Source organism: Xenopus laevis, chromosome 7S, assembly GCF_017654675.1.
Source record: "Xenopus laevis strain J_2021 chromosome 7S, Xenopus_laevis_v10.1, whole genome shotgun sequence".
Taxonomy (NCBI): Eukaryota; Metazoa; Chordata; class Amphibia; order Anura; family Pipidae; genus Xenopus; species Xenopus laevis.
Window position 1 is genome coordinate 21130001 of NC_054384.1, and position 25971 is coordinate 21155971.

Below are 25971 nucleotides of genomic sequence, written 5' to 3' on the forward strand. Positions count from 1 at the left end.
GCAATGAAAGACATTTCAGGCTTTCGCTTGGGCTCTTGGAAATAGAAATTGCCGAGATGTTGTCCTGTGAAGTTGAAAAAAAAACTATTAGTTTATGCTGCAATCCCAATCCCTCGACTAAACCATGATTTCGATCTGTCTTAGTACGATCGTTAAAAAAGTCTCCTTTATGCAAACAATTTACATATATATATATATATATATATATATATATATATATATATATATATATATATATATATATATATATATATATATCTATATCTATATATTCTTTATATACCTATATTCTCATAAAAACATATTCCTTGCTTACCCATTTACTAACCCGGCGAAAATTTGGCAGCGTCCGCTTCGCACCCTAGGGCAAGGGTGCAAAAGGGTGTGAAAATTCGCTCAGACTACGCTATTTCACTAAAATGCAGAGTTTCATCGTGGGCGAAGAAAGCTGGCGAATTTTCGCTAGGGTTACTTCGGCATTTGATAGTAAAGATGTGCTATCGTTCATTTCTACCTAGCGAAACTTCGCTAGGGATCTTGCGTTTAGGTCAATTTGTATAGAGCGGGAAATTTCAAGTTGTATGGACATCTTTATGTTAAATGTTGGTGCATTTACTTACAAATTACACTTCTTAAAACACATGTCCAGGGAACCTTAATAAAGACAATAGAGTTATTCTAATGCCCTACACATGAGCCCACTGTAACATTAATGTTCCACAAGAGGTAACGTTCAGTAAAATCCGCACTTTAGTAAATTTACGGAGTAACGTCCATTCGCCAGAGCAAAATGTTGCCTGGCGATAGAGTGCAAATGACCGCTAGCGCCTGTCTCTTTCACTAGCGAATTGGTGCCTGCGCCCGGTAGTAAATTGGAGATGTCCCTGCGAGCGGTAACGCTAGCGAATTGACACTAGCGTTAGCCACTTCGGATTTGGTAAATCCGACCCTAATCTCTTGTGAAAAAACTTTTTTGGACATTTTGAAAATCACGTGATAACTTATTCAAATGTTTGGACCCTAGTTACCAGATTGGTTAAGATGCAAATTGAAGAGCTGCTGAATAAAAAGCTAAATAACTCAAAAACCTTCAATAATAAAAAATGAAAACCAATTGCAAATTGTCTCAGAATATCCCTCTCTACATCCTACTAAAAGTTATCCCAAAGGTGAACAACCCCTTTAAGGACAGGTATGGGACCTTTTATCCACAATGCTCGGGACCTGAGGTTTTCCGGATAATGGATCTTTCCGTAACTTGGATCTTCATACCTTACGTCTACTTGAAAATCATGTAAACATTAAATAAAGGATTAATTATCTTAGGGGTCCGTTTACTAAAGTGCGTTAAAAATATTCGCACAATATATAGACAGAATTTTCGCCAAATATGTTATCGCCAGTTTACTAACCTGCGGTAAATATAAATTTGCGAATTTTCTTGCGCAAGAATAATTGTTCGCCAGTTATCGCATTCGCTGAAAATAACGCTACGTACACATTAACGCATGGTTTACTAAACAGCGAAATGTGCTAAAGACAAAATTAACGCCAGAATATTCGCAAACTTTTACCGCCACCTATGTAGTGGCGTAAAAGTATTTTTTCCGCCAGAAAATTCTCAAGGGGCAGGAAATATCCCATAATAATGTTTTTTTTTACCCATCATTCTTTGCTGACAGGAGACAGATCTGTAGCTATTGCTGACCGGATGTTTTGGCTTCTGCTTCTATCTGGTGCAACAGCAGCAGTTTCAGCTCAGAGGCGTATTATTGGCAGCGGCATCAGAGTCCAAGGATTCGTCAGCCTCTACGCTTTTTTGGTTTCATTGTGATTGGCTACATTAAACTGTGCATTTCTATGAAGCAAAGCGATTGACTGGTATCATTTCTTGTTCCTATGATTCTATTGGCAGAAGGGTTTATATGATGCATAAATGTTTGATTGGTGTTACTCTGGTGATGTTGATGGTATAATCATCAGTCAATAAAGTTTATGAGTTTTGAAGATGCATTTCTGGCCATAAATGTCACAGTAAAAATTGCCATAATAACCGCCATAATAACCGCCATAAAACAAGACTATTTTATAGCATAAACATTCGCAAAAACTTAATTTTTCGCAGGAAAATTCGCAACTCGCTAAAATTACAGCTAACGTAAGCTGGTTCCTTAACGTAGTTACCGCAAGTGATCGCAATGACTTCTGAGCGCATCGCTGTTTAGTAAACTTAGTCGCTGCGAATATTCTGGCGTAAAAATATTCTCAGCGATAACATGCGGAAACTCAGGGGCAGATTCACTAAGGGTCGAATTTCGAAGTAAAAAATACTCGAAATTCGACCCTCGAATTGAAATCCTTCGACTTCAAATATCGAAGTCGAAGGATTTAGCGCTAATCCTGCGATCGAACGATTCGAAGGATTTTAATCCAACGATCGAACGAAAATCCTTCGATCAAAAAAAGGTTAGCAAGCCTATGGGGACCTTCCCCATAGGCTAACATTGACTTCGGTAGCTTTTAGCTGCCGAAGTAGGGGGTCGAAGTTTTTTTTAAAGGGCAAGTACTTCGACTATCGAATGGTCGAATAGTCGAACAATTTTTACTTCGAATCGTTCGATTTCGATCGAATTTGAACGAATTTAACCAATTCGATGGTCGAAGTACCCAAAAAATACTTCGAAATTCGAAGTATTTTTCATTCGAATCCTTCACTCGAGCTTAGTGAATTGGCCCCTCAAAGTCAGATTTACCGCACTTTAGTAAACGGACCCCTTAGTTTGGATCAAGTACAAAGCAATGTTGTATTACTACAGAGAAAAAGGAAATCATTTTTAATCATTTTGATTATGTGGATAAAATGGAGTCTATGGGATATGGCCTTTCCATAATTCGCATAGTTCTGGATAACAGGTTTCCAGATAACGGATCCCATACCTGTACAAAAAAGATTTTGTATGGATGTTATTTTTTTTTCCACTTATCCCCTAAACAGAACAAGGCACTTACATCTCCATATGGTCATATTCATTCCTGCAAATAAAAGAAATGAAATGATTACAAATTATTATTATTACTATTACTATTAAGATGTCTAATTTAAATATTTTTATTTGTAGGTCTTCAGCTCCTGTACTGATTCAGGAAGCCCAGGGGTTGCTATTCCTATGCAGGGATCTCTCCAATGTAAAATGCTTTTGCTATAACTTTTTGAATGGTAGAGTACCCAACTGCAATAATAAAGACCTAACTAATACCTACCTGCATGCAGAACAAATAACATGGTGTTATTAGTTGGACAATTCCAGTAAATACATGCATGTTTATCAAGGAACACCCTTTAGTTGATATAATGATATAGGCCTAGTTTTATAGTTCTACATTGTACTTGTTACATTTCTTCCATATACAGCAATTGCCTGTTGAAGTGTAAAGGAATAAATTGTCCCGGTTCTTTTATTTCCAAGCTTTGAAGGGGTTGCTCACCTTTAAATTAACTTGTAGTATGATGTAGACACTCACGATATTCAATTTGTCAATTGGTTATCACTTTATAGATTTTTAAACTATTTAGCTTTTTGTTCAGCACTTGTCCAGTTTGGTATTTCAACAGCTATCAGGTTGCTAAGTCTTATTTAACGTAGCAACCAGGCAATGGTTTGAACAAGAGATGAGACAATCAATAAGAGAGGGGCTGGATAGAAAGTTTATTAATAAAAATAACAATTACAATAAAATTGTAGCCACACTGGGCATTTATTGTTAGCTGCCAGGGTCAGTGACCCCCATTTGAAAGTTGAAAAGAGGCAGAAGAGGCACAATTAGAAAACTATAAAAAAAATAAAATAATGAAAACCAATTGCAAAGATGCTAGGAACCGGACATTATAACACAGGTAACATATACCTGGGGTTTTCCGGATAACAGATCTTTCCGTAATTTGGGTCTTCATGCCTTACGTCTACTAGAAATTCATTTAAACATTAAATAAACCCAATAGGCTGGTTTTGCTTCCAATACTGATTAATTATATCTTAGTTGGGATCAAGTACAAGCTACTGTTTTATTATTACACAGAAAAAGGAAATATTTTTTGAAAAATTTGGATTATTTGGATAAAATGGAGTCTATGGGAGACAGCCATTCTGTAATTCGGAGCTTTCTGGATATCGGGTTTCCGGATAAGGGATCCTATACCTGTATATATAACACAATGACATACCAACAGCTGAACCACGACTTTTAGGAGGTTATTTATTAAAGTCCGAATGTTAAAAGCTTGAAAAATTAGAGATTTGTTACTATAAAATCGGAATTTTTGGTGGGAAAAAAAATCTAAAATTTTTCAAGATTTATTATACCCCTAGGATTTATTATAACCTGTTGTAGTAGGTCCTGTAGAAGTCAATGGCAGAGGTCCTATTTGCAATTTAAAGATATAATGGTCTGCTCTGGGTTCCGTACCATAATCTGAACATTTCAGGCTTTTCCGCCGATTTCATGAATTATTCCGATTTTTCACACAACAGTCCGAAAAAAGTTGCGGTTTTATTAAACATAGATTACTTGAATCCGAATCTGAATCCTAATTTGCATCTGCAAATTAGGGACGGGGAGGGAAATCGCGTGACTTTTTGTCACAAAACAAGGAAGTAACAAATGTTCCCCTTCCCACCCTAATTTGCATATGCAAATTAGGATTTGGTTCGGTATTCGGCCGAATCTTTCACGAAGGATTCGAGGGTTCGTCCAAATCCAAAATAGTGGATTCGGTGCATCCCTACTTGAAGTAAAGCACCAGAGAATATTTTTTAAAAAAACATTGGTGCCAGGGTCCCCCTTACAAGTTAAAAAAAATTGGGGTCTCAGAGAATAATTTTTTAAAAAAACATTGGTGGTAGGGGCCTATAGAGTATTAAAATAAAACATCGGTGGCCAGGGGATTAAAAAAAACACACATTGGTGTTTAGTAGAATTGAACTTGTGGCCTCAGGACTTCACCTTCATTTGTGACTTTCGGTTCTTTTCGTCGCTTCTGGACTTCAATTTCGCTGTTTTCGTGACTTCGGGTCTTTTCGTCGCTTCAGGGCTTCAATTTCGCCTGTTTTTGTGACTTCGAGTCTTTTCGCTTCAGAACTTTAATTTTGGTTGTTTTTGTGACTTTGAGTCTTTACGCCGCTTCAGGAGTTAAATTTTCAGTTGTTTTCGTGACTTCGAGTCTTTTCACAGCTTCATGACTTCAATTTCGGTTGTTTTCGTGACTTCGGGTCTTTTCGTTGCTTCGGGACTTTGGCTATTTTCGTGGCTTCAGCTATTTTCGCAGCTTCGGACTTCGGCTGTTAAGCTTTTCGGGACTTCAGAAGGGCGGCACGGCTTCGGCGCTGTCAAGGGATCTTTCAAAAACTGCAGCACTGCTGGGCCCACCTTCAGACCCAGGCCCGGTACAGGATTACCCCCTGTGCCCCCTTAATTGCGGCCCTGACTTCAAGTTATCTATGCAAGAGGATTGGAAGGTGGCCATTCAGGGTACGTGCACCAGGACCCCAAAGAATTAGGAGTTGATTCTACCAACCAAGCAAGTTTTCATGAGACAATCCAAAAAAGTTTTTCCCGATCCAATTTTTCGTGGTTTTTTAATGATAAATAAAAGTAAATTGTGGATTCTAGTTTTATCTGACTTTTTTTTTATTTTAAACATCAGAAAATTTGGGATTTTGATAAATAACCCCCCATTGTGGTATTTTGGATTTCAGATATTGATGTCAGTCTGATTGTTCTACCTCAGTCTTATCTCTCATTGTTACAGTCAAACTAGACATTAAACTCTTTTCGATAGAAGGGTACGGTAATTGCTCCCATTCAATGTTTAGTGGGACAAGATGCAAAATAAAAATCATACTCACTCGTAAACATCAGACGTATTCATCCTTCTGTAGTGCTTTGCAAGCTTCACAGACAAGATGATGCTGGGTATTAAGAATATTGTACACCAGCCCATACTGAACCAAAAGGCATTCTGTAGGAACAAGAAACAAGTCACCACATGTATTCATATGTATATGAGTTCAACCCTGATTTCTCTTATACACGGTGTTGCATATTTTTTTAGAGAGCAAATTTTTCTATAGCAATCACTAAACACAACCAAAATGTTTTGCTCTGCTGAAGCTTGATACCCATTTACTAATATCTAATGCTGGAAACCTAAAGGGCCCAACATTGCAACTATAGGGCAATTGTGTCTAGGGATGCAATGAATCCGCTATTTCCTTCGCAAAACATTCAGCCAAATACCGAACTTAAAGGAATACTGTCATGGAAAAACATGTTTTTTCAAAACACATCAGTTAATAGTGCTACTCCAGCAGAATTCTGCACTGAAATCCATTTCTCAAAAGAGCAAACACATTTTTTTATATTCAATTTTGAAATCTGACATGGGGCTAGACATTTTGTCAGTTTCCCAGCTGCCCCAGTCATTTGACTTGTGCCTGCACTTTAGGGTAAGGCCAGACAAGGAGATTCGGGGAGATTTTGTCGCCTGGCGACTTATCGCCACGTCTTTTGCGCGACTATCTCCCCGAACTGCATCAGCGTCTTTTCCGCATAGGCTACAGCGCAAAATCGCCTGCGCTAATGCACACGCGGCGATGCGTTTTCAATAGTCGCCTAAAGTTGCCTCAGTGAGGCAACTTTGGGCGACAATTGAAAACGCATCGCCATGTGTGCATTAGCACAGGCGACTTTTCATTCTAGCCTATGCGGAAAAGACACTGAGGCAGTTCGGGGAGATAGTCGCGCAAAAGACGTGGCGATAAGTCGCCAGGCGATAAAATCTCCCCGAATCTCCTCGTCTGGCCTTACCCTTAGGGTGGAATTACTTTCTGGCAGGCTGTTATCTCTCCTACTTAATGTAACTGAATTAGTCTCAGTGGGACTTGGCTTTTACTATTAAGTGTTATTCTTAGATCTACCAGGCAGCTGTTATCTTGTGTTAGGTGCTATCTGGTTACCTTCCCATTGTTCTGTTGTTAGGCTGCTGGGGGGGGGGTGATATCACTCCAACTTGCAGTACAGCAGTAAAGAGTGATTGAAGTTTATCAGAGCACAAGTCACATGACTGGGGCAGCTGGGAAACTGACAAAATGTCTAGCCCCATGTCAGATTTCAAAATTGAATATAAAGAAATCTGTTTGCTCTTTTGAAAAATGAATTTCAGTGCAGAATTCTACTGGAGCAGCACTATTAACTAGTGATGGGCGAATTTATTCGCCAGACGCGAATTCGCGGTCGAATTTGCGCGATTTGCCGCCAGCGAATAAATTAGCAAAACGCCCGTGAAAATTCGCCCGAAAAAAGTCAAATACGAGACGCCGGCGCCGTTTCACTAATTTTTTGTAGTTTCGCAAATTTCACACGAAATTCGCAAATTTTCCAGCGAAACGGCGCAAATTCGCCCATCACTACTATTAACTGATGTGTTTTGAAAAAAACATGTTTTCCCATGACAATATCCCTTTAATCTTAATTTGCATATGCAATATGGCCGCATCCCGAATGCATCCCTAATTGTGTCCAATGAGTTTTCACACCTTGTACCAGAATAAAAATCCAGGAACAGGCTGTAGCACTGTCTAGCACAAGACAGTCCTATAGCCATAGGCAGGCAGCACGTACAGGGACTGAAAAAGAAAGTTGTATTGGGATTTCCCAAAAAAATTCATAACAATAATTAATAAAAATTAAAAAATAATTTATTAGGACTTGAAAAGAGGGGCCTAATGCATTTCATGCCTGTTGGGGCACTCATCCCACTACAACTTTTTTCAGTGCACCGTAAGACCGGGGTGGACAGTGGGATCTCCCCCATGACTTTATTTGATATACAGGTATAGGATCCATTATCTGGAAACCTGCGCTGAGTTATGGAAAGGCCATCTTCCATAGACTCCATTTTATGCAAAAAAATCCAGATTTTAAAAAAGGATTTCCCTTTTCTTGCAAGTCTTGTACTTGATCCAATCTAAGATATAATTGATCCTTATTGGAAGCAAAATAAGCCTATTGGGTTTATTTAATGTTTACATGATTTTCTAGTAGATTTAAGGTATGAAGATCCAAATTATGGAAAGATCAGTTATCCAGAAAGCTCCAGATCCCGAGCAATCTGGATAACAGGTCCCTTACCTGTATAAACTATTGAACATAACTCAAATGGTACCATTTAACTTACTAATTCATCATTTTTCTAATTATGGGCTCTAACAAAGTCAATGTCACTCACTAGTTTGCATATTTAAATGACTCACAAGTCAGGGAGCATCTAAAGGAGCACCCACTGCCCCTCCCCCCCCCATATTCATAGTAAAACACAGCTCTGTGCTCTATTACAGGAGTACAAAGAGCTAAGGGAATGGTGCAAAGTGCAAAAGAGCTAATAGAGCTTTGCACCCATTTTCTGCACTTTAAACCCTGCTCTGCTTATAATAAAGGTCTTACAAGCAGCACTCATTAATTAAATGAAATTACACATTTTCAAATGGCAAAAATCCACCCATGAAGTTTCCTGCTGGTATACGAGGTAAATAATAGTGAATTTTTTCGGCAGGCACAAATTCACAGGGAATTTCTGCGTTTCACCGCCGGCGAATAAATTCCCGAGTTTGCTGTGAAAATTTTGGTGCAAATTTTCGCCAGGGTCAAATTTCTTTTTTTAAGCCGGCGACAATTAAAGGCGCCCATTGACTTTAATGCACGTCAAAATTGTCACTGGCATCGGAATTGTTGTCGGCGTCAGAATTGTCTCTGGGGTCCAAAAAAAAAAATTTACACTCACGTCAAAATTAATGTTTCTCTAATTTTTCACCGTTGTACAGGAAATTCACTAATTTTTCGGTGAATAAATTCCCAAGATTGCTGTGAAAATTTGGCAGCGAATTTTCGTCTGCGTCAAAAACATTTTTTTAAGCTGGCGACAATTCAGATGCCGGCGACAATTAAAGGAGCCCATTGACTTTTATGCTCGTCAAAATTGTCTCTGCCATCGGAATTGTCGATTTTTTTAGTGAAGCGAAACGGGAGAAATTCGCCCATCACTAGTAAATAACCCATGGAGATACCCAGCATACCGAAATCTAACCACTACTTCTGCTGTTGCCTTGATTGATAAATGTCTTTAATAAATGGCTAAAACCGAAAGTGGAATAGTAAAACTGAATCCAGAAATCAAGTTTAAAGGCTTACCACGGAGTCCACAATATAAACACAAGCTATGGTTTGTGCAGAATTCACAGCTTTGGCAACTGGTCCACAGCGAGCAAAATTGGTTCTCAACTAAGACGACAGACAAGACATAACTTACAAAAGGTTCAACACACGAAAGTCAAACATTAAGGAAAATGTATATGAAATTATTAACAATGAATAAATTACTGTTTTGTCCTTTGTTTAAAGTTAATATCTGTATTTCTCTTGCTTGATGTGGACTTACCAAGTGCATTTGGGACAAGCGTTTTCACCTGTTACAATGCAAATTGTTCCAAACCAATAAGAAGTACATAACCCATATCAGTTACATGTGCAGCACCCTGAACACTGACAATTATTGGGTGCAAGTAGCAATAGGGGTAATTACATAAGAAGAAGCTGTTGGGGGCCCAGCAGGGGGCACTGACTGACAAGCAGTTTAATACATGAGTATGAAATGTCTTATTTACAAAGTTAGGAGGGTCCTACAATTATTTTGCTGAGGGGTCTCGTAATATCTAGTGTGTGGCCTTGGGCTTTACAAAACTACGGCACATCAGGTTTAAAAAAAACACACACCCCTTTCCCCTAACTGATGGCATGGAGGTCAATTTTCTTTTCAATGGTTATTATTTGAGCTCTCGACATGCTGTCAGTCTCAAATATATACAAAACCTTTTTCACTGTTTGTTTTTACTGTCCTTCCTTAGAATTGACAACTACAATACAAATGTCACTCTTTATTAGAAGAATGTAAAGCCTTCTCTGTTTCACACCCCAACCATCTTTTCCAATCCACTGCTTTTTATGCTGTATTAGCCAAAATATATACAGGTATGGGACCTGTTATCCAGAATGCTCAAAACCTGGGGTTTTCCGGATAACGAATCTTTCCTTAATTTGGGTCTTCATGCCTTAAGTCTACTAGAAATTCATTTAAACATTAAAGGGATACTGTCATGGGAAAAAATTTTTTTTCAAAATGAATCAGTTAATAGTGCTGCTCCAGCAGAATTCTGCACTGAAATCCATTTCTCAAAAGAGCAAACAGATTTTTTTTATATTCAATTTTGAAATCTGACATGGGGCTAGACATTTTGTCAATTTCCCGGCTGCCCCAGGTCACGTGACTTGTGCCTGCACTTTAGGAGAGAAATGCTTTCTGGCAGGCTGCTGTTTTTCCTTCTCAATGTAACTGAATGTGTCTCAGTGAGACATGGGTTTTTACTATTGAGTGTTGTTCTTAGATCTACCAGGCAGCTGTTATCTTGTGTTAGGGAGCTGCCATCTGGTTACCTTCCCATTGTTCTTTTGTTTGGCTGCTGGAGGAGAAAAGGGAGGGGGTGATATCACTCCAACTTGCAGTACAGCAGTAAAGAATGATTGAAGTTTATCAGAAGACAAGTCACATGACTTGGGGCAGCTGGGAAATTGACAAAATGTCTAGCCCCATGTCAAATTTCAAAATTGAATATAAAAAATTCTGTTTGCTCTTTTGAGAAATGGATTTCAGTGCAGAATTCTGCTGGAGCAGCACTATTAACTGATTCATTTTGAATTTTTTTTTTCTTTTCCCATGACAGTATCCCTTTAAATAAACCAAAAAGGCAGATATTGCTTCCAATATGGATTAATTATATCTTAGTTGGGATCAAGTACAAGCTACTATTTTATTATTACAGCTAAAAAGGAAATCATTTTTAAAAATTTGGATTATTTGGATAAAATGGAGTCTATGGGAGACAGCCATTCCATAATTCGGAGCTTTCTGGATATCGGGTTTCCGGATAAGGGATCATATACCTGTGTGTATATATATATATATATATATATATATATATATATATATATATATATATATATATATATATATATTTCTAGGGCAATGCTTTTTCTTCCTCTTTTTGTTGCAAGTGCAACTCTCCCTTTCCACCACCTTCATCTTTAGGGGTCCGTTTACTAAAGAGCGTTAAATTTGACGATATATTCCCACATGTTATCGCTGCGAATATGTTTCCTCCAAATTATTCGCAGCGACTAAGTTTACTAAACTGCGATGCGCTCAGAAGTCATTGCGATCACTGGCAGTAACTACATTAATGAACCAGCTTTGCGAATTTTCTGGCAACAAATTAAGTTTGCGAATATTTATGCTATAAAATAGTCTTGTTTTATGGCGTTTATTATGGCAAGATTTATGGCCAGATATGTATCTTCAAAACTGCTAAGCTTTATAGATATTATCAACAACACAGTAAACAGATTACACCCAATCAAACATGTAGGCATCATATAAATCCACATTTCAATACATCCAGTCACAAGACTTAACCCCTGCCAATAGAATCATATAAAAACAATTCATAAACAAGTTTCACCAATCAATCTGTGTGCATCATATAAACGTAGTTTAATCCAGGAATAGCAACAGGAACAGAATGATGGGTAAAACAAGGTGTTATGGGATATTTCCTGTTCCCTTGAGAATTTTCTGGCGAAAAAATATTTCACCGCCGCTGTATAGATGGAGGTAAAAACTTGCGAATATTCTGGCGTTAATTTTGTCTTTTGCACATTTCGCTGTTTAGTAAACCGGGCATTAATGTGTACGTAGCGTTATTTTCAGCGAATGCGATAACTGGCGAACACATTCTTGTACAAGAAAATTTGCAAATGTATTTACCGCAGGTTAGTAAACTTGCGAAAACATATTCGCCTATAAATTTGTCTATATTTTGTGGGCATATTTTTACCGCCCTTTAGTAAACGGACCCCTTAGTTTCCTGCATGACATTTGTTTCATGAGCCCATAAAATATTAGAACCAGTTTTCCCAACAGACTCTGTACGCTCCTCTTTAGTGATGGGCGAATTTTGGGCGTTTCGCCAAAAAATGTCGAAAAATTCATGAAACGGCACCGGCGTCTCATTTTTGATGCTGGCATCCGTTTTTTGGACGCTGGCAAAAATGCGCCGGCGTCCAAAAAAAGGACGCCGACGTCCATTTTTTTACGCCGGCAAATTTTCGCTGGCGAATTTTGGCCGTGGATTCGCAAAATTATTCGCCGGCGGTGAATCGCGAGAATTCACCGCAAATTTGCGCCTGGCGAATAAATTCGCCCATCACTTTTCCTCTTTTCTAAAGTTTATACTATGAATTCTATGGCCTACACAATAACCTATATACAGTAGTTTCCTACTGCAAGCGAACTGTGCTGTCCATCCATAAGAGACAGAAGCGCAGTGATCCAAAACTATATAACCCAGCTCCCTGTATTTCACATAAAAGTCTACTGGTCTATGGAGACAATGCTACACCAGAAAATGTAATGACTTACCATCATTTTTGCCCAATCAACATATGACTGAAAAAGATTCAATATCTTGCTCACGTATGCTTTAGTCGCCTGTCAAGACAAATCAGTAGCTTTATTTCATTTTTTTTGGGCTTAAAATAAGTGCATTGAAAGAGAGTAAGCTAGATGCATAAATTATGTTTCATATACAGTGGCTGTTATATCTTTTATTGCTGGACCTGTAGGAGTTGACAACAACAAAGATGAAAGATTCGGCCGAATACCAAACTGAATCCCAACCCTAATTAATTTACAAATTAGGTAAAAGAGGCCGGAAGGGTTAAAACATGTTTTACTTCATTGATTGTGTAACGAAAAGTCACACGAATTTTTGAATTCGGTTCGGGCAGGCACTTGGATTCGGCTGAAAATGTCTTACCCGAATCCTGAACCAAATTCTGGATGCGGTGCAACCCTAGTAACTAAATTGTTCATATTAAAATACGCTTATTTGCTAGAGATTTAACCCTGCAGATTTGGGGTTGGGGGCAGGTGCTCTTAACAAACATATCAGCTATTACTACAAGTGTGCCGTTTGCAGGGCCTCCCATTTGAGGTTACTAATAATAGGCCATTCTATAACATACTACAAATTATCCCATTTACAAAGCATATCCAGGTGGTAGAGGGTGACTGACCCTAGCAACCCTTGGTTTAAATGGAGCAATGAGTCATAATAATTTAAGCAATATAATTCTATCCTCCCCATTTCAATCAGTCTCAAGAAAGGTGAAGCATAAAGGTAAATCATTTTTAGAATGATTCACTGGCAGTAATCCTGCTCCTCCAATAGCTGTAGAGCTATAGTTACTAAGATAATGTTCTCATTGGACACAAAGGACTGAACTGGCCTTAAGGGTCAGGCCACACGTGCAGATTCGGGAAGATTAGTCGCCCCAGCGACAAATCTCTTGTTCGGGGCGACAATCTCCCAGAACTGCCTTCCCCCTGCCCTCCGCCGGCTAAAATGAAAATCGCGTTTGCCGAAGTTGCCTCATGGGCAACTTCAGAGATTGTCGCCCCAAATGAAAAGGAGATTTGTCGCTGGGGCGACTAATCACCCCGAATCTGCTTGTGTGGCCAGACCCTAAAGGAGAACTAAAGCTTGACTAAAGAAGTAGCTAGAAATGCTGCACATTATGTTTTGTGCTTCTGTACCAGCACAAGGCAACCACAGGCCTTTAGCAGTAAAGATCTGTGTCTCCAAAGATGCCCCAGTAGCTCCCCATCTTCTTTTCTGCCGATTCACTGCACATGCTCTGTGCTGCTGTCACTTACTGAGCTCAGGGACCCACTCACAATATACAGTACATATAGAATAGAAATGTCACAATATAAGGCTGATTAGTAATTAATACAGATAATTACTACATGGCAGCACAGAAACCAGTGCAATTAGCATCAGAATTTAATAATCAGCCCTGTAGCCAGTGGCGGAACTACCGGGGGAGCAGGGGGTGCACCACTCAGTTCTGCGGCCGTTTCCGGCCGTACGGAGGGGGGCGGGGCCCGGCTGCACGTCCCGCGCCAGGGCCCATCCCCCTCTAGTTACGCCTCTGCCTGTAGCATCATCTTAAATTACGAACAACCTAATTTTCTGCTGGATAATTAGTGACGAGCCCTAAGCTTAGCTTCTCAACAGCTGCTCAGAGCCCACTGAGCATGTGAGTGTCACAGACACTTTCCAAGATGGTGACCCCCTGTGACAAGTTTGAAGTCCTGGATCATTGCTGCTATTGACAAGCTGAGACTTTAGGCTGGTGCAGTTAGTTTAGTATATAAAATATGGCATTTTTAGTCTCATTAATTTTTAAGGGTTAGTTCTCCTTTAAGATCCTTTCCCTGTATTGTTGGATGGAGAGGCAGAACAACACACTTAAAATGCAAGTACAAAAAAAAACCATATCAGAAGTAACCTGTGTAGTATAACAACTTGTGAAGGACACTTACATTTTTTACTATTCCGGCAGCTTGCGTATCCACAAATACTTGTGCTTCATCAATTTTTGTAAGAATGTCATTTAAAGATGTCTAAAGTGAAAATTACAGGGTTAATGTAAACATACCACCAAAAACTTTGTCCATAAAGTAAATTCAAAACCATATTCCACATGGCTCCATATTGCTTACTATGTGTGATACACAGTTGCGCTGTATCCCTCGGGTACAGTTGCCCACAGCAACCAATCAGCACTTAGTCTTGAACAGTCTGCCACCAGTTAGAAAATGAAAGATATGATTGGTTACTATGAGCAATTGCACTAGTGACATTTAGCAGCTTCTGTATAAATCAGCCTTGCTTATAGTTTCCTTGACTAGTTATCAAATAATAACATAATCCCCAGTCACAGGGCCTCCTCTGTCCCATCTCCCAGCAGGCGCATACCTGCTTTGGGGCAAATTTACTAAAGGGCGAAGTGACTAACGCTGGCGAAAATTTGCCAGCATGACGTCATTTCGGGACTTCGCTGATTTACTAACGGGCGTTGGCTTAACTTCACTAGCGAAGGAGATAAACTCTAGCGGTACTTCGCACTCTAACACCAGGCAAATTTTTGCTCTGGCGAATCAAGGTAACTCCGCAAATTTTACTGAACGTTACCTCTTTCGCCACACTTGCCTTTGCCACTTCAGACCAGGCGAAGTGCAATAGAGTAGATAGGAGTTCCCCTAATAGGCTTGTACTGAAAATATGTTCTGCCTTTTATAGATTTTAGTTTTTTATTTTTCCTTTTATAGCAGATTAATAATAGCTGAATTTGACTTACTACCTCTTCAAGTAGTAAATAATACACCATTTTCATTTCCCTATTGTCTGTCTTTGTCTCAAGCTTATAGATATAGAGGGGTTCATCGAATGGAGCTGCGCCAATAAAGCGAGTTGAAAAAATCAGCAAAGATGGCAGAGCCCCATAGTTACCAGGAGTGGCAAAATGCCGCTCCTGTAACTTTAAGAGACAGTTTTCCAAGCAGAAGCACAGAGGGGCCAGGATTGCCCCTGGGTAACAGGTTGTTTTAACGAAAAAAGGTCTAATTCTCAAACTCTAAAACCAAAATGGGCAAATGAAGTAGGTTTTTGCTGTCTGAATGTTTCACTTTTATTTTCTACCAAAGATTTGTTTTGTTTTCAACAGAAATAAAAACGAATAACACTTACAGGCAGGCTTTTGGATTTTGATTCCAGATTCTGGATACTGGTATACAAAGTTTGCTAAATGTGGAAAAACAAAGATATTTATAATCAAGTGTATGTAGTCTCATGAATATTATTTGGTGTTCACATATAAATAATTAGAAATACCTATAAAACTATTAATCTAGCCACAGGCTCCAGAGAAATCAAAGCATTAAATAAAACCCATAATGTCTAATTCTTAGGGGTAGGACTACATGGCCGACTTTGATGCGTTTCCGTCGGATCTGACGCTGGGCGACAAAACGCACGCGTCAAGTTGGATGTGACAGGAACAAGGTAAGTAATATGAAGTCGGATGGTGTCGCAACGGTTATCCAATGCGACACGACTGTCGGATGCAGATGCAGCATTTGCAACCGACAGTAGTGTTGCGTCGGATCACCATTGCGACACCATCCGACTTTATATTTCTTACCTTGTTCCCGTCGCATCCAACTTGACCCGTGCGTTTTGTCGCCCAGCGACAGATTTGACGGAAACGCATCAAAGTCGGCCGTGTAGTCCTACCCTAAGACCGCAACAACATGGGGCACAATGATCTGAGGTACCAGACCACAGAAACAATGTAGGTTATCTAGTAGCCCATTCAGCCAGGTTGTTGCTTCCAAGCATGAGCCCAGATATATCGGGAGGCCAGGCAAAGTGCATTGAATGTAACCAACACCCAAGTTCCAATGTTCAATTTTTTAACATCTTCACTATAACTTGAAAGACATTGTGATTGGAGGGAGTTTGCTCAACTACTTAAGAGAAGTCACAATGCTTTAGTTAATATACTGCAATGAATGACCACATCCACCTCCCTTATCCATTTGAAAAATACAAAGGGTTCAGAGGTCACATGCACCACAGGTATAGGGTACTTGCCAAACCTGCATTTGGCAAACAGGTTGGTGAACTAGAACTTGCCATTGGATGAGCAATCTGCAGGCCAGGAGGGCACGTGGATTGAATTTAAGAACAGGATACCAACAGAACAACATTGTTCTACATAATCCCTCTGAACCACAGAGGTTCTGCTAGACAAGGGGAAAAGAACCCAATAGTAAAACCCCAGTCCCACAGTCACCTTCCCATTAGATACTGCCAATTGATAAAGAAAAGAAAATTGTCTAGCACTGATGGAACACTGGGTTTACTTCAGGGTCCTCTGCACCTCCTACTTGGCCCCTATTTTTATGCCCAATAATTTAATACACACATATGGGGAGGCACATTTATTAAGGGTTGAATATCGAATTCATGTGATTTTTTTTTTTTAAAATCCCTTAAATTCGAATGAATTCGAAATTCAACTTGGGGAAATTAATTAATAAAATTACATTTTTTAAACATTTTAATCAATCGAAACGAATTAGATCAAACGCGATTCCTGGTATTGATGTGCGGGTCGGGTTCGCCCTCCCTCCACCGGAGCGCGACTTACGGGTTCCTTTTATAGACCCACGCCGCCCCGCTGATGATGTCACAAAAGGGGTGGGGCAAGCAGGCGCGAGTCTATAAACGTTGAAGTTGGAAGCCGGCATTGTAAGGTTGCGAAAAGGGGGGTGCGAGGTTGACCCCAACCCGCCTGACTCTCGGGTATCGGCCCGGCCGGCACATCACTAATTCCTGGACCTCTCCCATTGACTTAAACAGTAATTCGGCAGGATTTAGGTGGCGAATAGTCTAATTCAAATTCTTAAAGGGCCAGGGTATTAATCTCGAAAATCTAATCTGAATTCTTTTAAAAACTCAAATTGAGTTTGGATAATTCCCTAGTTGAATTTGAGAGTTTTAACCATAAAAAAAATTTGAAAATTCAAATTCGAATTTTCAATTCGACCCTAAATAAATCTGCCTCTTAAAGGGGTAGTTCACCTTTCACTTAACTTTTAGTTTGGCTAATTCTAAGCAACTTTTCAATTGCTCTTCATTAATTATTCTTTATAGTTTTTGAATTATTTGCCTTCTTCTTCTGGCTCCAGCTTCCAGATGAGGTTCACTGACCCCATCTAAAAAAAAACAAATGCTCTCACATGTATTGTTATTGCTACTTTTTATTACTCATCTTTAGTCACGCCTCTCCTATTCATATTCCAGTCTCTTATTTAAATCAGCATATGGTTGCTATGGTAATTTGGACCCTAGCAACCAGATTGCTAAAATTGCAAACTGAGAGCTGCTGCTGAATAAAAAGCCAAATAACTCAAAATCCACAAATAATAAAAAATGAAAATCAATTGCAAATTGTCTCAGAATATCCCTCTCTACATCATACTAAAAGCTCATTTAAAGGTGAACTACCCCTTTAATGTAGAACATTAAAAAGGTAAATACTCATCTCTTTTTGTCATTGTAACTGTAGGGATTGTCCATTTCTGAAAGCTACATGGTGAATACAACATGCCTCTTTGTTCCATCAGTTACCCAAGTTTATTTAGTTTGTATATCCACCCCAATATTTAGTTCAAAAACTTACAGCTGCTGGTATCAGTTTGTTTTGGATACGAGAGTCGATCCTCCGTAACTCATTAGCCTCTTCCTTTAGTTCTGTAGTTACATCCACTGATAAATAACTGTTCTGCAAAGAGAGAAGTAAAAGAGGCAATGTGGTTAGAAACCCTACGGTATTGTCCTTGTACAGGTATGGGACCTGTTATCCAAAATGATCGGGACCTGGGGGTTTCCGGATAACGGATCTTTCCGTAATTTGGGTCTTCGTGCCTTAAGTCTACTAGAAATTCATTTAAACATTAAATAAACCCAAGAGGCTGGTTTTGCTTCCAATAAGGATTAATTATATCTTAGTTGGGATAAAGTACAAGATACTGTTTTATTATTACAGAGAAAAAGGAAATCATTTCTAAAAATTTGAATTATTTGGATAAAATGGAGTCTATGGGAGACAGCCATTCCGTATTTCGGAGCTTTCTGGATATCGGGTTTCCGGATAAGGGATCCTATATCTGTACCTCAAAACTGTGGGGCATAATCTGATGTCAAAGGAACATTATAGTGAGTATATAAGCATTTGGAAAACCAAAAATGTTTATGGAATTTGTTAATGAATACAACAAGGGTTCCACTGTAATCATTAAGGCTGTGGTTTAAAATATGGTGTCAAATATGGTGCTTTTTTTCATTTGGCTCATTAAGAATTCCAACATGTTATTAGTCAATACCCAAATATAAGTGCACTTATGAGACATACACAATGGTTTTAGTCTTTTAGTCCCACTTGTACAGCTGTGTTCAGAATAATTTTGACATCACTAACCTGATTAATCACTGTCTTTGCTAGAAATTCTATTTCTACATGGCAAATAATTTACTAGTTGGTGTAGTAGAGTAATAGAAAACCAACAGACCCAACAGGCATGTTATGTTGCTGATTCTTTGTCATTGAGTCATTAATTGAAGCTTGGTCAAAATAATAGCAGTAATCAATATAATAGCTTGTTCCAAATAATAGCAGTGTGGAGTTCAGTTAGTGAGGTCATTCATTCTGTGAAAAACAGGTGTTAATTCCCGCCCTTATTTAAGAAGGAGCAAATGATGTGCAGCTGGTTTTAGTGAATTTTTTCTCTGAAAAAATGGGTGGTTCCAGACATTGTTCAGATGAACTTTGATTAAAAAAAAAGCAGCTAAAAATGGCACCCGTGAGCTCCGTTGTGCTGACTCTGCAAAAAGGGGAAATTACCGGCTTAGGGGTATTTACTTGTGTTAACTCCTGTGCGGGGGGTGGGAGCAGGGAGGGGGGACTATGGAGGGTAGGGGTTTTTATTAGAAAGGGGGTTTACTTCTCCTTTAATGGTAGTTTTAAGCAAAGCTTTGACAGCCTCAGAATTCTGATCAATTATCTGCTTTACTCAAGCACAGGCAACACAGTGTTTCTGATATGTACCAAACTCCACATCCCTATGCCCAGGAGCCCTGCAATTCTGCAGCAACTACTTACATTTGCCAGTGTAACTAGCTCATCTGCAAACGACGACAGGTTTATTTTGGTGATGTTTCTGCTCAACTGCAATAACAGAAAACGTTTAAGATTTGGGACTTCACACTCTTAAGTATCTGCAATCATGTTTATAATTCCATTCTCATTATTATTATTAATAATTACAATTACATTAATATAATGGATATATTGAGATTTTTAGGGGGTTATTTATTAAAGTCTGAATGCCAATAACTCGAAAAAATTCAAATTTTTCCAGATTTATTTACCCTTAGGATGCAAAAAGTCTGATTACCAAAATCGCCATCTTAGACCTGCTGAGGTTGTATATACAGTAAGTCAATGGGAGTGGTCTCTATCCTATTTGGAAGTTTCTGTGATCTACACTGGCATTAGCCTGAAAATCCGACAATTTTGGGCAAAAAAAAATGGACTTTTCGGGGAAAAGCCAAAAAAAATCAATGGATTCGGGAAGAACCTCTGAAAAAAATGTACGATGCGGGTTTCTGCTTGATTTTATCAAGTTTTCTCCCGATCCGATTAAATTGTGCTTTCTTATTAATAAATAAGTTCAAATCATGAATTCTAGTTTGATCAGACCTTTTTATTTAAAAAATCAGAAAAATTCGGATTTTGATAAATAACCCCCTAAAGTCTTTTTTTTTTTTTTTTTACCTGTGATTTAAAATCAGTAAAATTAATCGTGTCGATTCCTGAAGTTGACACTTTTCTTATCTGGTTCTTCTGGTTCGTAGTAAGGAAGTTAATATTTTTTATGGTGATATTGAAGTTGTCAATAGTCCTCTGTACCACATCTGTATACTAAAAAGGAGGGGAAACAAATGAAGCATCACGAGAAAGAAAACCAACAATGTGAATTCTACCTGTTTGTTATCATTTAAAAAAATCCTTACTTAAATGTTCCCTAAAATGAAAGCACAGCTACCAACCTGAGTGATGTTCAGGTATTTGTTTAGATTGAACCTTCGATCAAAGTTTAAAGTGGACCACAATGAATCATCTCTCTGACAGTCACTGTGAAACAAAGAAGAGACCTTTGTGAAACTAGCCATTGAACATTGTTTAGAGAACATTTAATGGTATTTTTTTACATCCTCATATTTTAGAAAATAGGGTACATTATTACACACACCACAAAGATGTCTTTAATGCTACTGTGGTGGCCTTGGGCTGGTGCAGAACCCCAAAATACAAGTTCCTTGTTTAGTCTAAGTCACTATAAAAACATAATCCAGTTGAAGTAAAACGATAACAGAACACAACGCTACATACCTGTAAAGTGTAGATAAATTCAAATCAGTGTCGACAAAGCTGGAGATGTTAAGTGCTGGAATATTTTGGGAATCAAGATACTATTGAAAGAAATAGTAAGAAAGAAAAACATTTGTTAAACATCAGCCATCCCTTTCTCCGTCTCTAGTTAAATAGGAAAGTAAAAAAAGAAGTTGTTTTTGGTTATTAGAAAGAAGAGTTTTCACTTGTAACAAAAAGTTTGTTCTGCTGTTAATATCAAGGGGCAGATTTACTAAGCTCGAGTGAAGAATTCGAATGTAAAAGAATTCGTATTTCGAAGTATTTTTTTGGGTACTTCGACCATCGAATTGGTCAAATTCGATCGAATAGGATCGAATCTAATGATTTGAACGATTCGAAGTAAAAATCATTCGACTATTCGACCATTCCATAGTCGAAGTACTGTCGAATACTTCGGGGCCCATTCACCAAGCTCGGGTGAATGAATAGAGGGAAAAAAGCTCGAATTTCGAGTCGTTTTTTGTGCTCCTCGACTATCGAATTGGCGTAAATTTGCCTGAGTAGAATGATTCGAATAGATCGAGCGCAAAAACGCTGCGACTATTCATCCATTCGATAGTCGAAGTACTGTCTCTTTTAAAAATACTTTGCCTACTTCGCCACCTAAAACCTCCCATAGGAGCGCAGGAATAGACGCAAGTCATTATTTGAAATGGGGCTGTACTCACTCAGGCGCGTGTAGGCGCCGAACGCAGGAAAAATGCAGCATGTTGCGTCTGAACCTGCGTTCGGCGCCTACACGCGCCTGAGTGAGTACAGCCCCATTTCAAATAATGACTTGCGTCTATTCCTGCGCTCCCCTGCGGCTGAACGCCAAAAAACGGAACGCAGGGGAGCGCAGGTCAGAACGCTCATGTGTAAGAGCCCTTAGGGTAGAACTAGACGGATGACTTCTATGCATTTTCGGAGGATCCGACGAGCTGCGCCAAAATGCAGGTGTCAAATCTGATGCCACGAAAAATAAGGTAAGGAATACAAATGTCGGATCTTGTCGTAGCGTTCATTACGACACCACTGTCGGATGCAGACGCAGCAAACAGCGTCTGCATCCGACAGTCGTGCCATTTCAGATGAATGCTGCAACACCATCCGACATTGCAATTGCTAATCTTATTCTCCGTCACATCCGATTTGATGCCTGCGTTGGATCTGCCGAAAACGCACAGAAGTCGTCCGTGTAGTTCTACCCTAAAACCTTTGGAAGATTTGTTATTTGGCTGAATAAAAAAATGTGGATTTGATGCCTGAGTACTTAAAGATAAATATCAGATAAATAAGGTTCTCTGTGCAGAATACAGTGTTTAATGGGAACTACTGAACATTTAAGGAATAATAAAATGAAAGAGACCCCTGCTTAAGTGAATTTTGCTCAGTTAGTGATTAAGTAGGCCATGTCATTAAACTGTGATTCCACTGAGTGGGTTTGGATCAATCTCAAGGCCAATTAAGGTGATTCTACCCCCAATTAAGGACAGAATCTGCTTGTTACCAGTGACTGTATGGGATCTTCTCCACTGGCGGAGAAAACACCCATTTGCAAAGGACATTTTTTTTTAAATATTTTTTTCTTAAAAAAATTACCTTCAACAGCTGCTGATTGGCCCAAGGTTTGCAGACTAAGGTGTAGCTATTTCCACCAATTAGAAACAATACTGCTACTATCAGGATAAGTAGCCATGAGAAAATAAAGCTGAATCCCACGCTCCTGTAATATAGCAAAAGGTAAATAGAGTTATACCCTACATACAACGAAATGCATTTTCAAACATCTGTTTTATTTGACTACTTTACCACCTAGTGGTGGTCTACTAGAAAATCATGTAACATTAAATAAACCCAATAGGCTGGTTTTGTTTACAGTAAGGATTAATTTTCTGCTCTTCGCAGGCAAATACATTTGCGAATCTCCCGCGAAAAATCGCCGGTGAAAATTTGCCTGGCATCAATTTCCGGTTTTCACAATTTTTTCGTGAAAACGTTCAAATTTCACGATTTTTCGTGAAAACATGCGACTTGCTAGATTTTTTTCGTGAAAACGTTCAAATTGCTTGATTTTTAAGTGAAAACGTTCAAATTGCATGATTTTTTGTGAAAACATTCGAATTGCTAGATTTGTTCATGAAAAACTTTGAACTGCTTGATTTTTTGTGAAAACATTCAAACTGCACGATTTTAGTGAAAACGTTTGAATCGCTAGATTTTAGTGAAAACTTTAGATTGCTCGAATTTTTTGTGAAAATGTTCATATTGCTTGTTTTTGTGAAAACGTTTGAATTTCATGATTATTTTTTCATGAAAACATTAGAATTTCACGATTTTTTCGTGAAAAAGTTCCAATTCCACAATTTTTTGTGAACTTTCCGATTTCATGATTTTCTTGAATTTTTATCTGTTTCGCGAATTTTGCGGGAAATTTGTGAATTTTTCGGGCAAGTGAAACGGGAGAAATTCGCCCATCACTAGTTGAGAGGGATAAAGCACAACCGAGATCAAGGTGCTACGGGTACAAATTCCTTAATTGTGCTTTGTCTACATAAGCTAAAATAAAAAAAATGTAAAATGAGTAAATACTAACAAGTCTTTGCAGTTATTTTACACATATACAGTACTTATTGCCTCCAATTCTACTTAATAATGGGCTATTTTTTACAATGGGGTCGCTCTCTTTCTCTCATGTTCTGTTCTGCACAATGTATTTCCACTCACTTTTTATAAATACTGCTCAATATCTGCAAAAACAAGACTTACGCCATAAAGAAGTTCCCCCCAGAGTTGGATGCACAGTTGCGCTTGGTGGGGTCTTCATTACCTTTGAGGCCAAGTGGGCCAAGACTCAGTCCAAACAAAATGCACACAATTATAAGTAGGATGATACAGCAAAGAATGATTCCAACAATCCACCTAAAAGAAAGACCACTGATTAGGGTTGAGACCTGAACAGTAATGTACCGGCCTAAGTGGGACAAGGAATCTTATCTGGCAATGTCATTAATAGGGATCTTCATACCATAAGTCTGCTAAAAAAATAATTTAAACAGTAAAAAACCCCATCAGACTGGTTTTACATCCAGTAAGGATTAATTATATCTTAGTTTGGCTTAAGTTCAAGGTACCGTTTTATTATTACAGAGAAAAAGGAAATAATTCCAAAGAAATAGGATAAGTTGGATAAAATGGAGTCCATGGGAGACGACCCTTCCGTAATTTGGATTTATGGCTTTCTGGATAATGGGTTTCTGTATAACAGATCTCAGACTTTTCTACCCATGGAGTTCTTCCCATAAAATGATGTCCAAGTTATGGTGCTCCTTCCAGACTTATACCAGTAATCCATGACATAGCTATACACATGCCAGGATGTAGTGGTGTTTAGTGAGGTCCAGCTACAGTTCTAAGGGCAGAGACACAAGCTGCAATTCGGTGAGATTAGTTGCCGTCGACATATCTCCTCTTCTTCGGGTGACTAATCTCCCCGAACTGCCTCTGCTTCCTTCCCACCAGATAGAATGAAAATCCCCGGCGGGATGGCGGGAGCGATTCGTTTTCCAAAGTCGCCCGAAGTTGCCTCATGAGGACACTTCGGAAAACGAAGCGCTGTGAAGGCAGGGGAAGGCAGTTTGCGGAGGTTAGCCGCCGCAAAGAAAAGGAGATTTGTCGACCGGGCGACTAATCTCCTCGAATTGCAGCATGTGTCTCTGCCCTAAAAGGTTGCAGTAAATATCAGGGCTTATTAATCAAAGAAATACTGGGACTCATTTACCAACACTGGGCAATTTTGTCCATGGCCAATAATCCATAGTAACCAATCAGTATGCAGGCCCGGATTTGTGGAAAGGCCTCCTAGGCCCATGATTTTAGGGGGGTGGCATAATAATGTTCACCATGAGAACTCTTAGTCCAGTTGTGCAATACTGGCATCATTGCTGGTGTGCCAATGGGTGGACTGTGGTGCTATTAACTGGATTCAAGACACAACATACTAAAGGAAACATGGAAGTAACTCCTCCTGTAATGTACTGTACTTTGCACCTAGCAAGTAACCGCATATAATTCATCAAGACAGGCAGTGGCATAACTATTTGGGCCCACACCCCCTTGGGGCCAACCGGAGCAACAATAAGAGGCACATTTATCAAGGGTCAAATTTGGAATTCTTGTGAACTCTAAATTCAACCAATTGATATTTATTCGTTTCTCAGCTCGGATGAATTTAATCGACCCAAAAACTCAAATCGAATTCAAAAAAACTCAATTCGAGTACATTAGTGCAAGCTATGTATAGTATATATAGGAGAAAGTATTTGTTAACAGTGTAAGAGCTTGCAAAATGGCCATGCTTTTGTAATTTGCACTTGAAACTCATAGTGTGATTGTTATCAAAATTAGATTAGAAAAGAGCTGGTTATCAGCAGGGTGAATTTGGGGGACAAAGAACTAGTGATTGTTTTATTGCTTATATAGGGAAAAACTATTCAATGCTGCCCCCTTGTGGAGATTTTTAAGTTTGCTTTCTCTAATGATCACAAAAATACACTCATTTTGCCATAAACATATACCGTATAACTTTTTAGCACAAAATGAGAACACACCTGTAGTAATCATACTTCTCAATCTGAAAAATGAATGGATTCACTTGTGTAGATAAAGTATTCAAGCCACTCTTGATGTTATTTACTGTACTGGCAATAGGAATAGCATTCTTTGTGTCATTAATTTTGCTTTTAATCTTTCCCAGTTCATCTTGGATACCTGTTGGGGATAATAATGAAACAATTCATGCTGTTATGGGACTATGAAGAACTGTTAGGAGAGGGCTGCAGAAATATGCTGATGAGGTCCTCGCCTGACCAGGATTTTAAAACTGGTCAGATATAAATTGGGATGGCCCCATTCATGACC

The 25971-nt window shown here is 38.9% G+C and overlaps 1 protein-coding gene across 1 annotated transcript in view; it reads right to left on the reverse strand.

Annotated features, from left to right (window-relative positions):
- LOC108697433 (prominin-1-A) overlaps positions 1-25971 on the reverse strand; it is a 59709-nt gene that overhangs the window by 1178 nt on the left and 32560 nt on the right. The window contains exons 11-25 of the mRNA XM_018227461.2: positions 25662-25821; positions 23821-23973; positions 22654-22777; positions 21031-21110; positions 20688-20772; positions 20413-20559; positions 19738-19803; positions 18259-18360; positions 15759-15812; positions 14552-14632; positions 12584-12652; positions 9244-9333; positions 5904-6016; positions 3010-3033; positions 1-64 (exon numbers count right to left, since the gene is read on the reverse strand). The exon at positions 1-64 is cut by the window's left edge and continues 1178 nt beyond it. Of these exons, the coding sequence (XP_018082950.1) occupies positions 16-64; positions 3010-3033; positions 5904-6016; positions 9244-9333; positions 12584-12652; positions 14552-14632; positions 15759-15812; positions 18259-18360; positions 19738-19803; positions 20413-20559; positions 20688-20772; positions 21031-21110; positions 22654-22777; positions 23821-23973; positions 25662-25821 (1397 nt within the window). The 3' untranslated portion in view covers positions 1-15. The remainder of the gene's footprint in view (positions 65-3009; positions 3034-5903; positions 6017-9243; positions 9334-12583; positions 12653-14551; positions 14633-15758; positions 15813-18258; positions 18361-19737; positions 19804-20412; positions 20560-20687; positions 20773-21030; positions 21111-22653; positions 22778-23820; positions 23974-25661; positions 25822-25971) is intronic.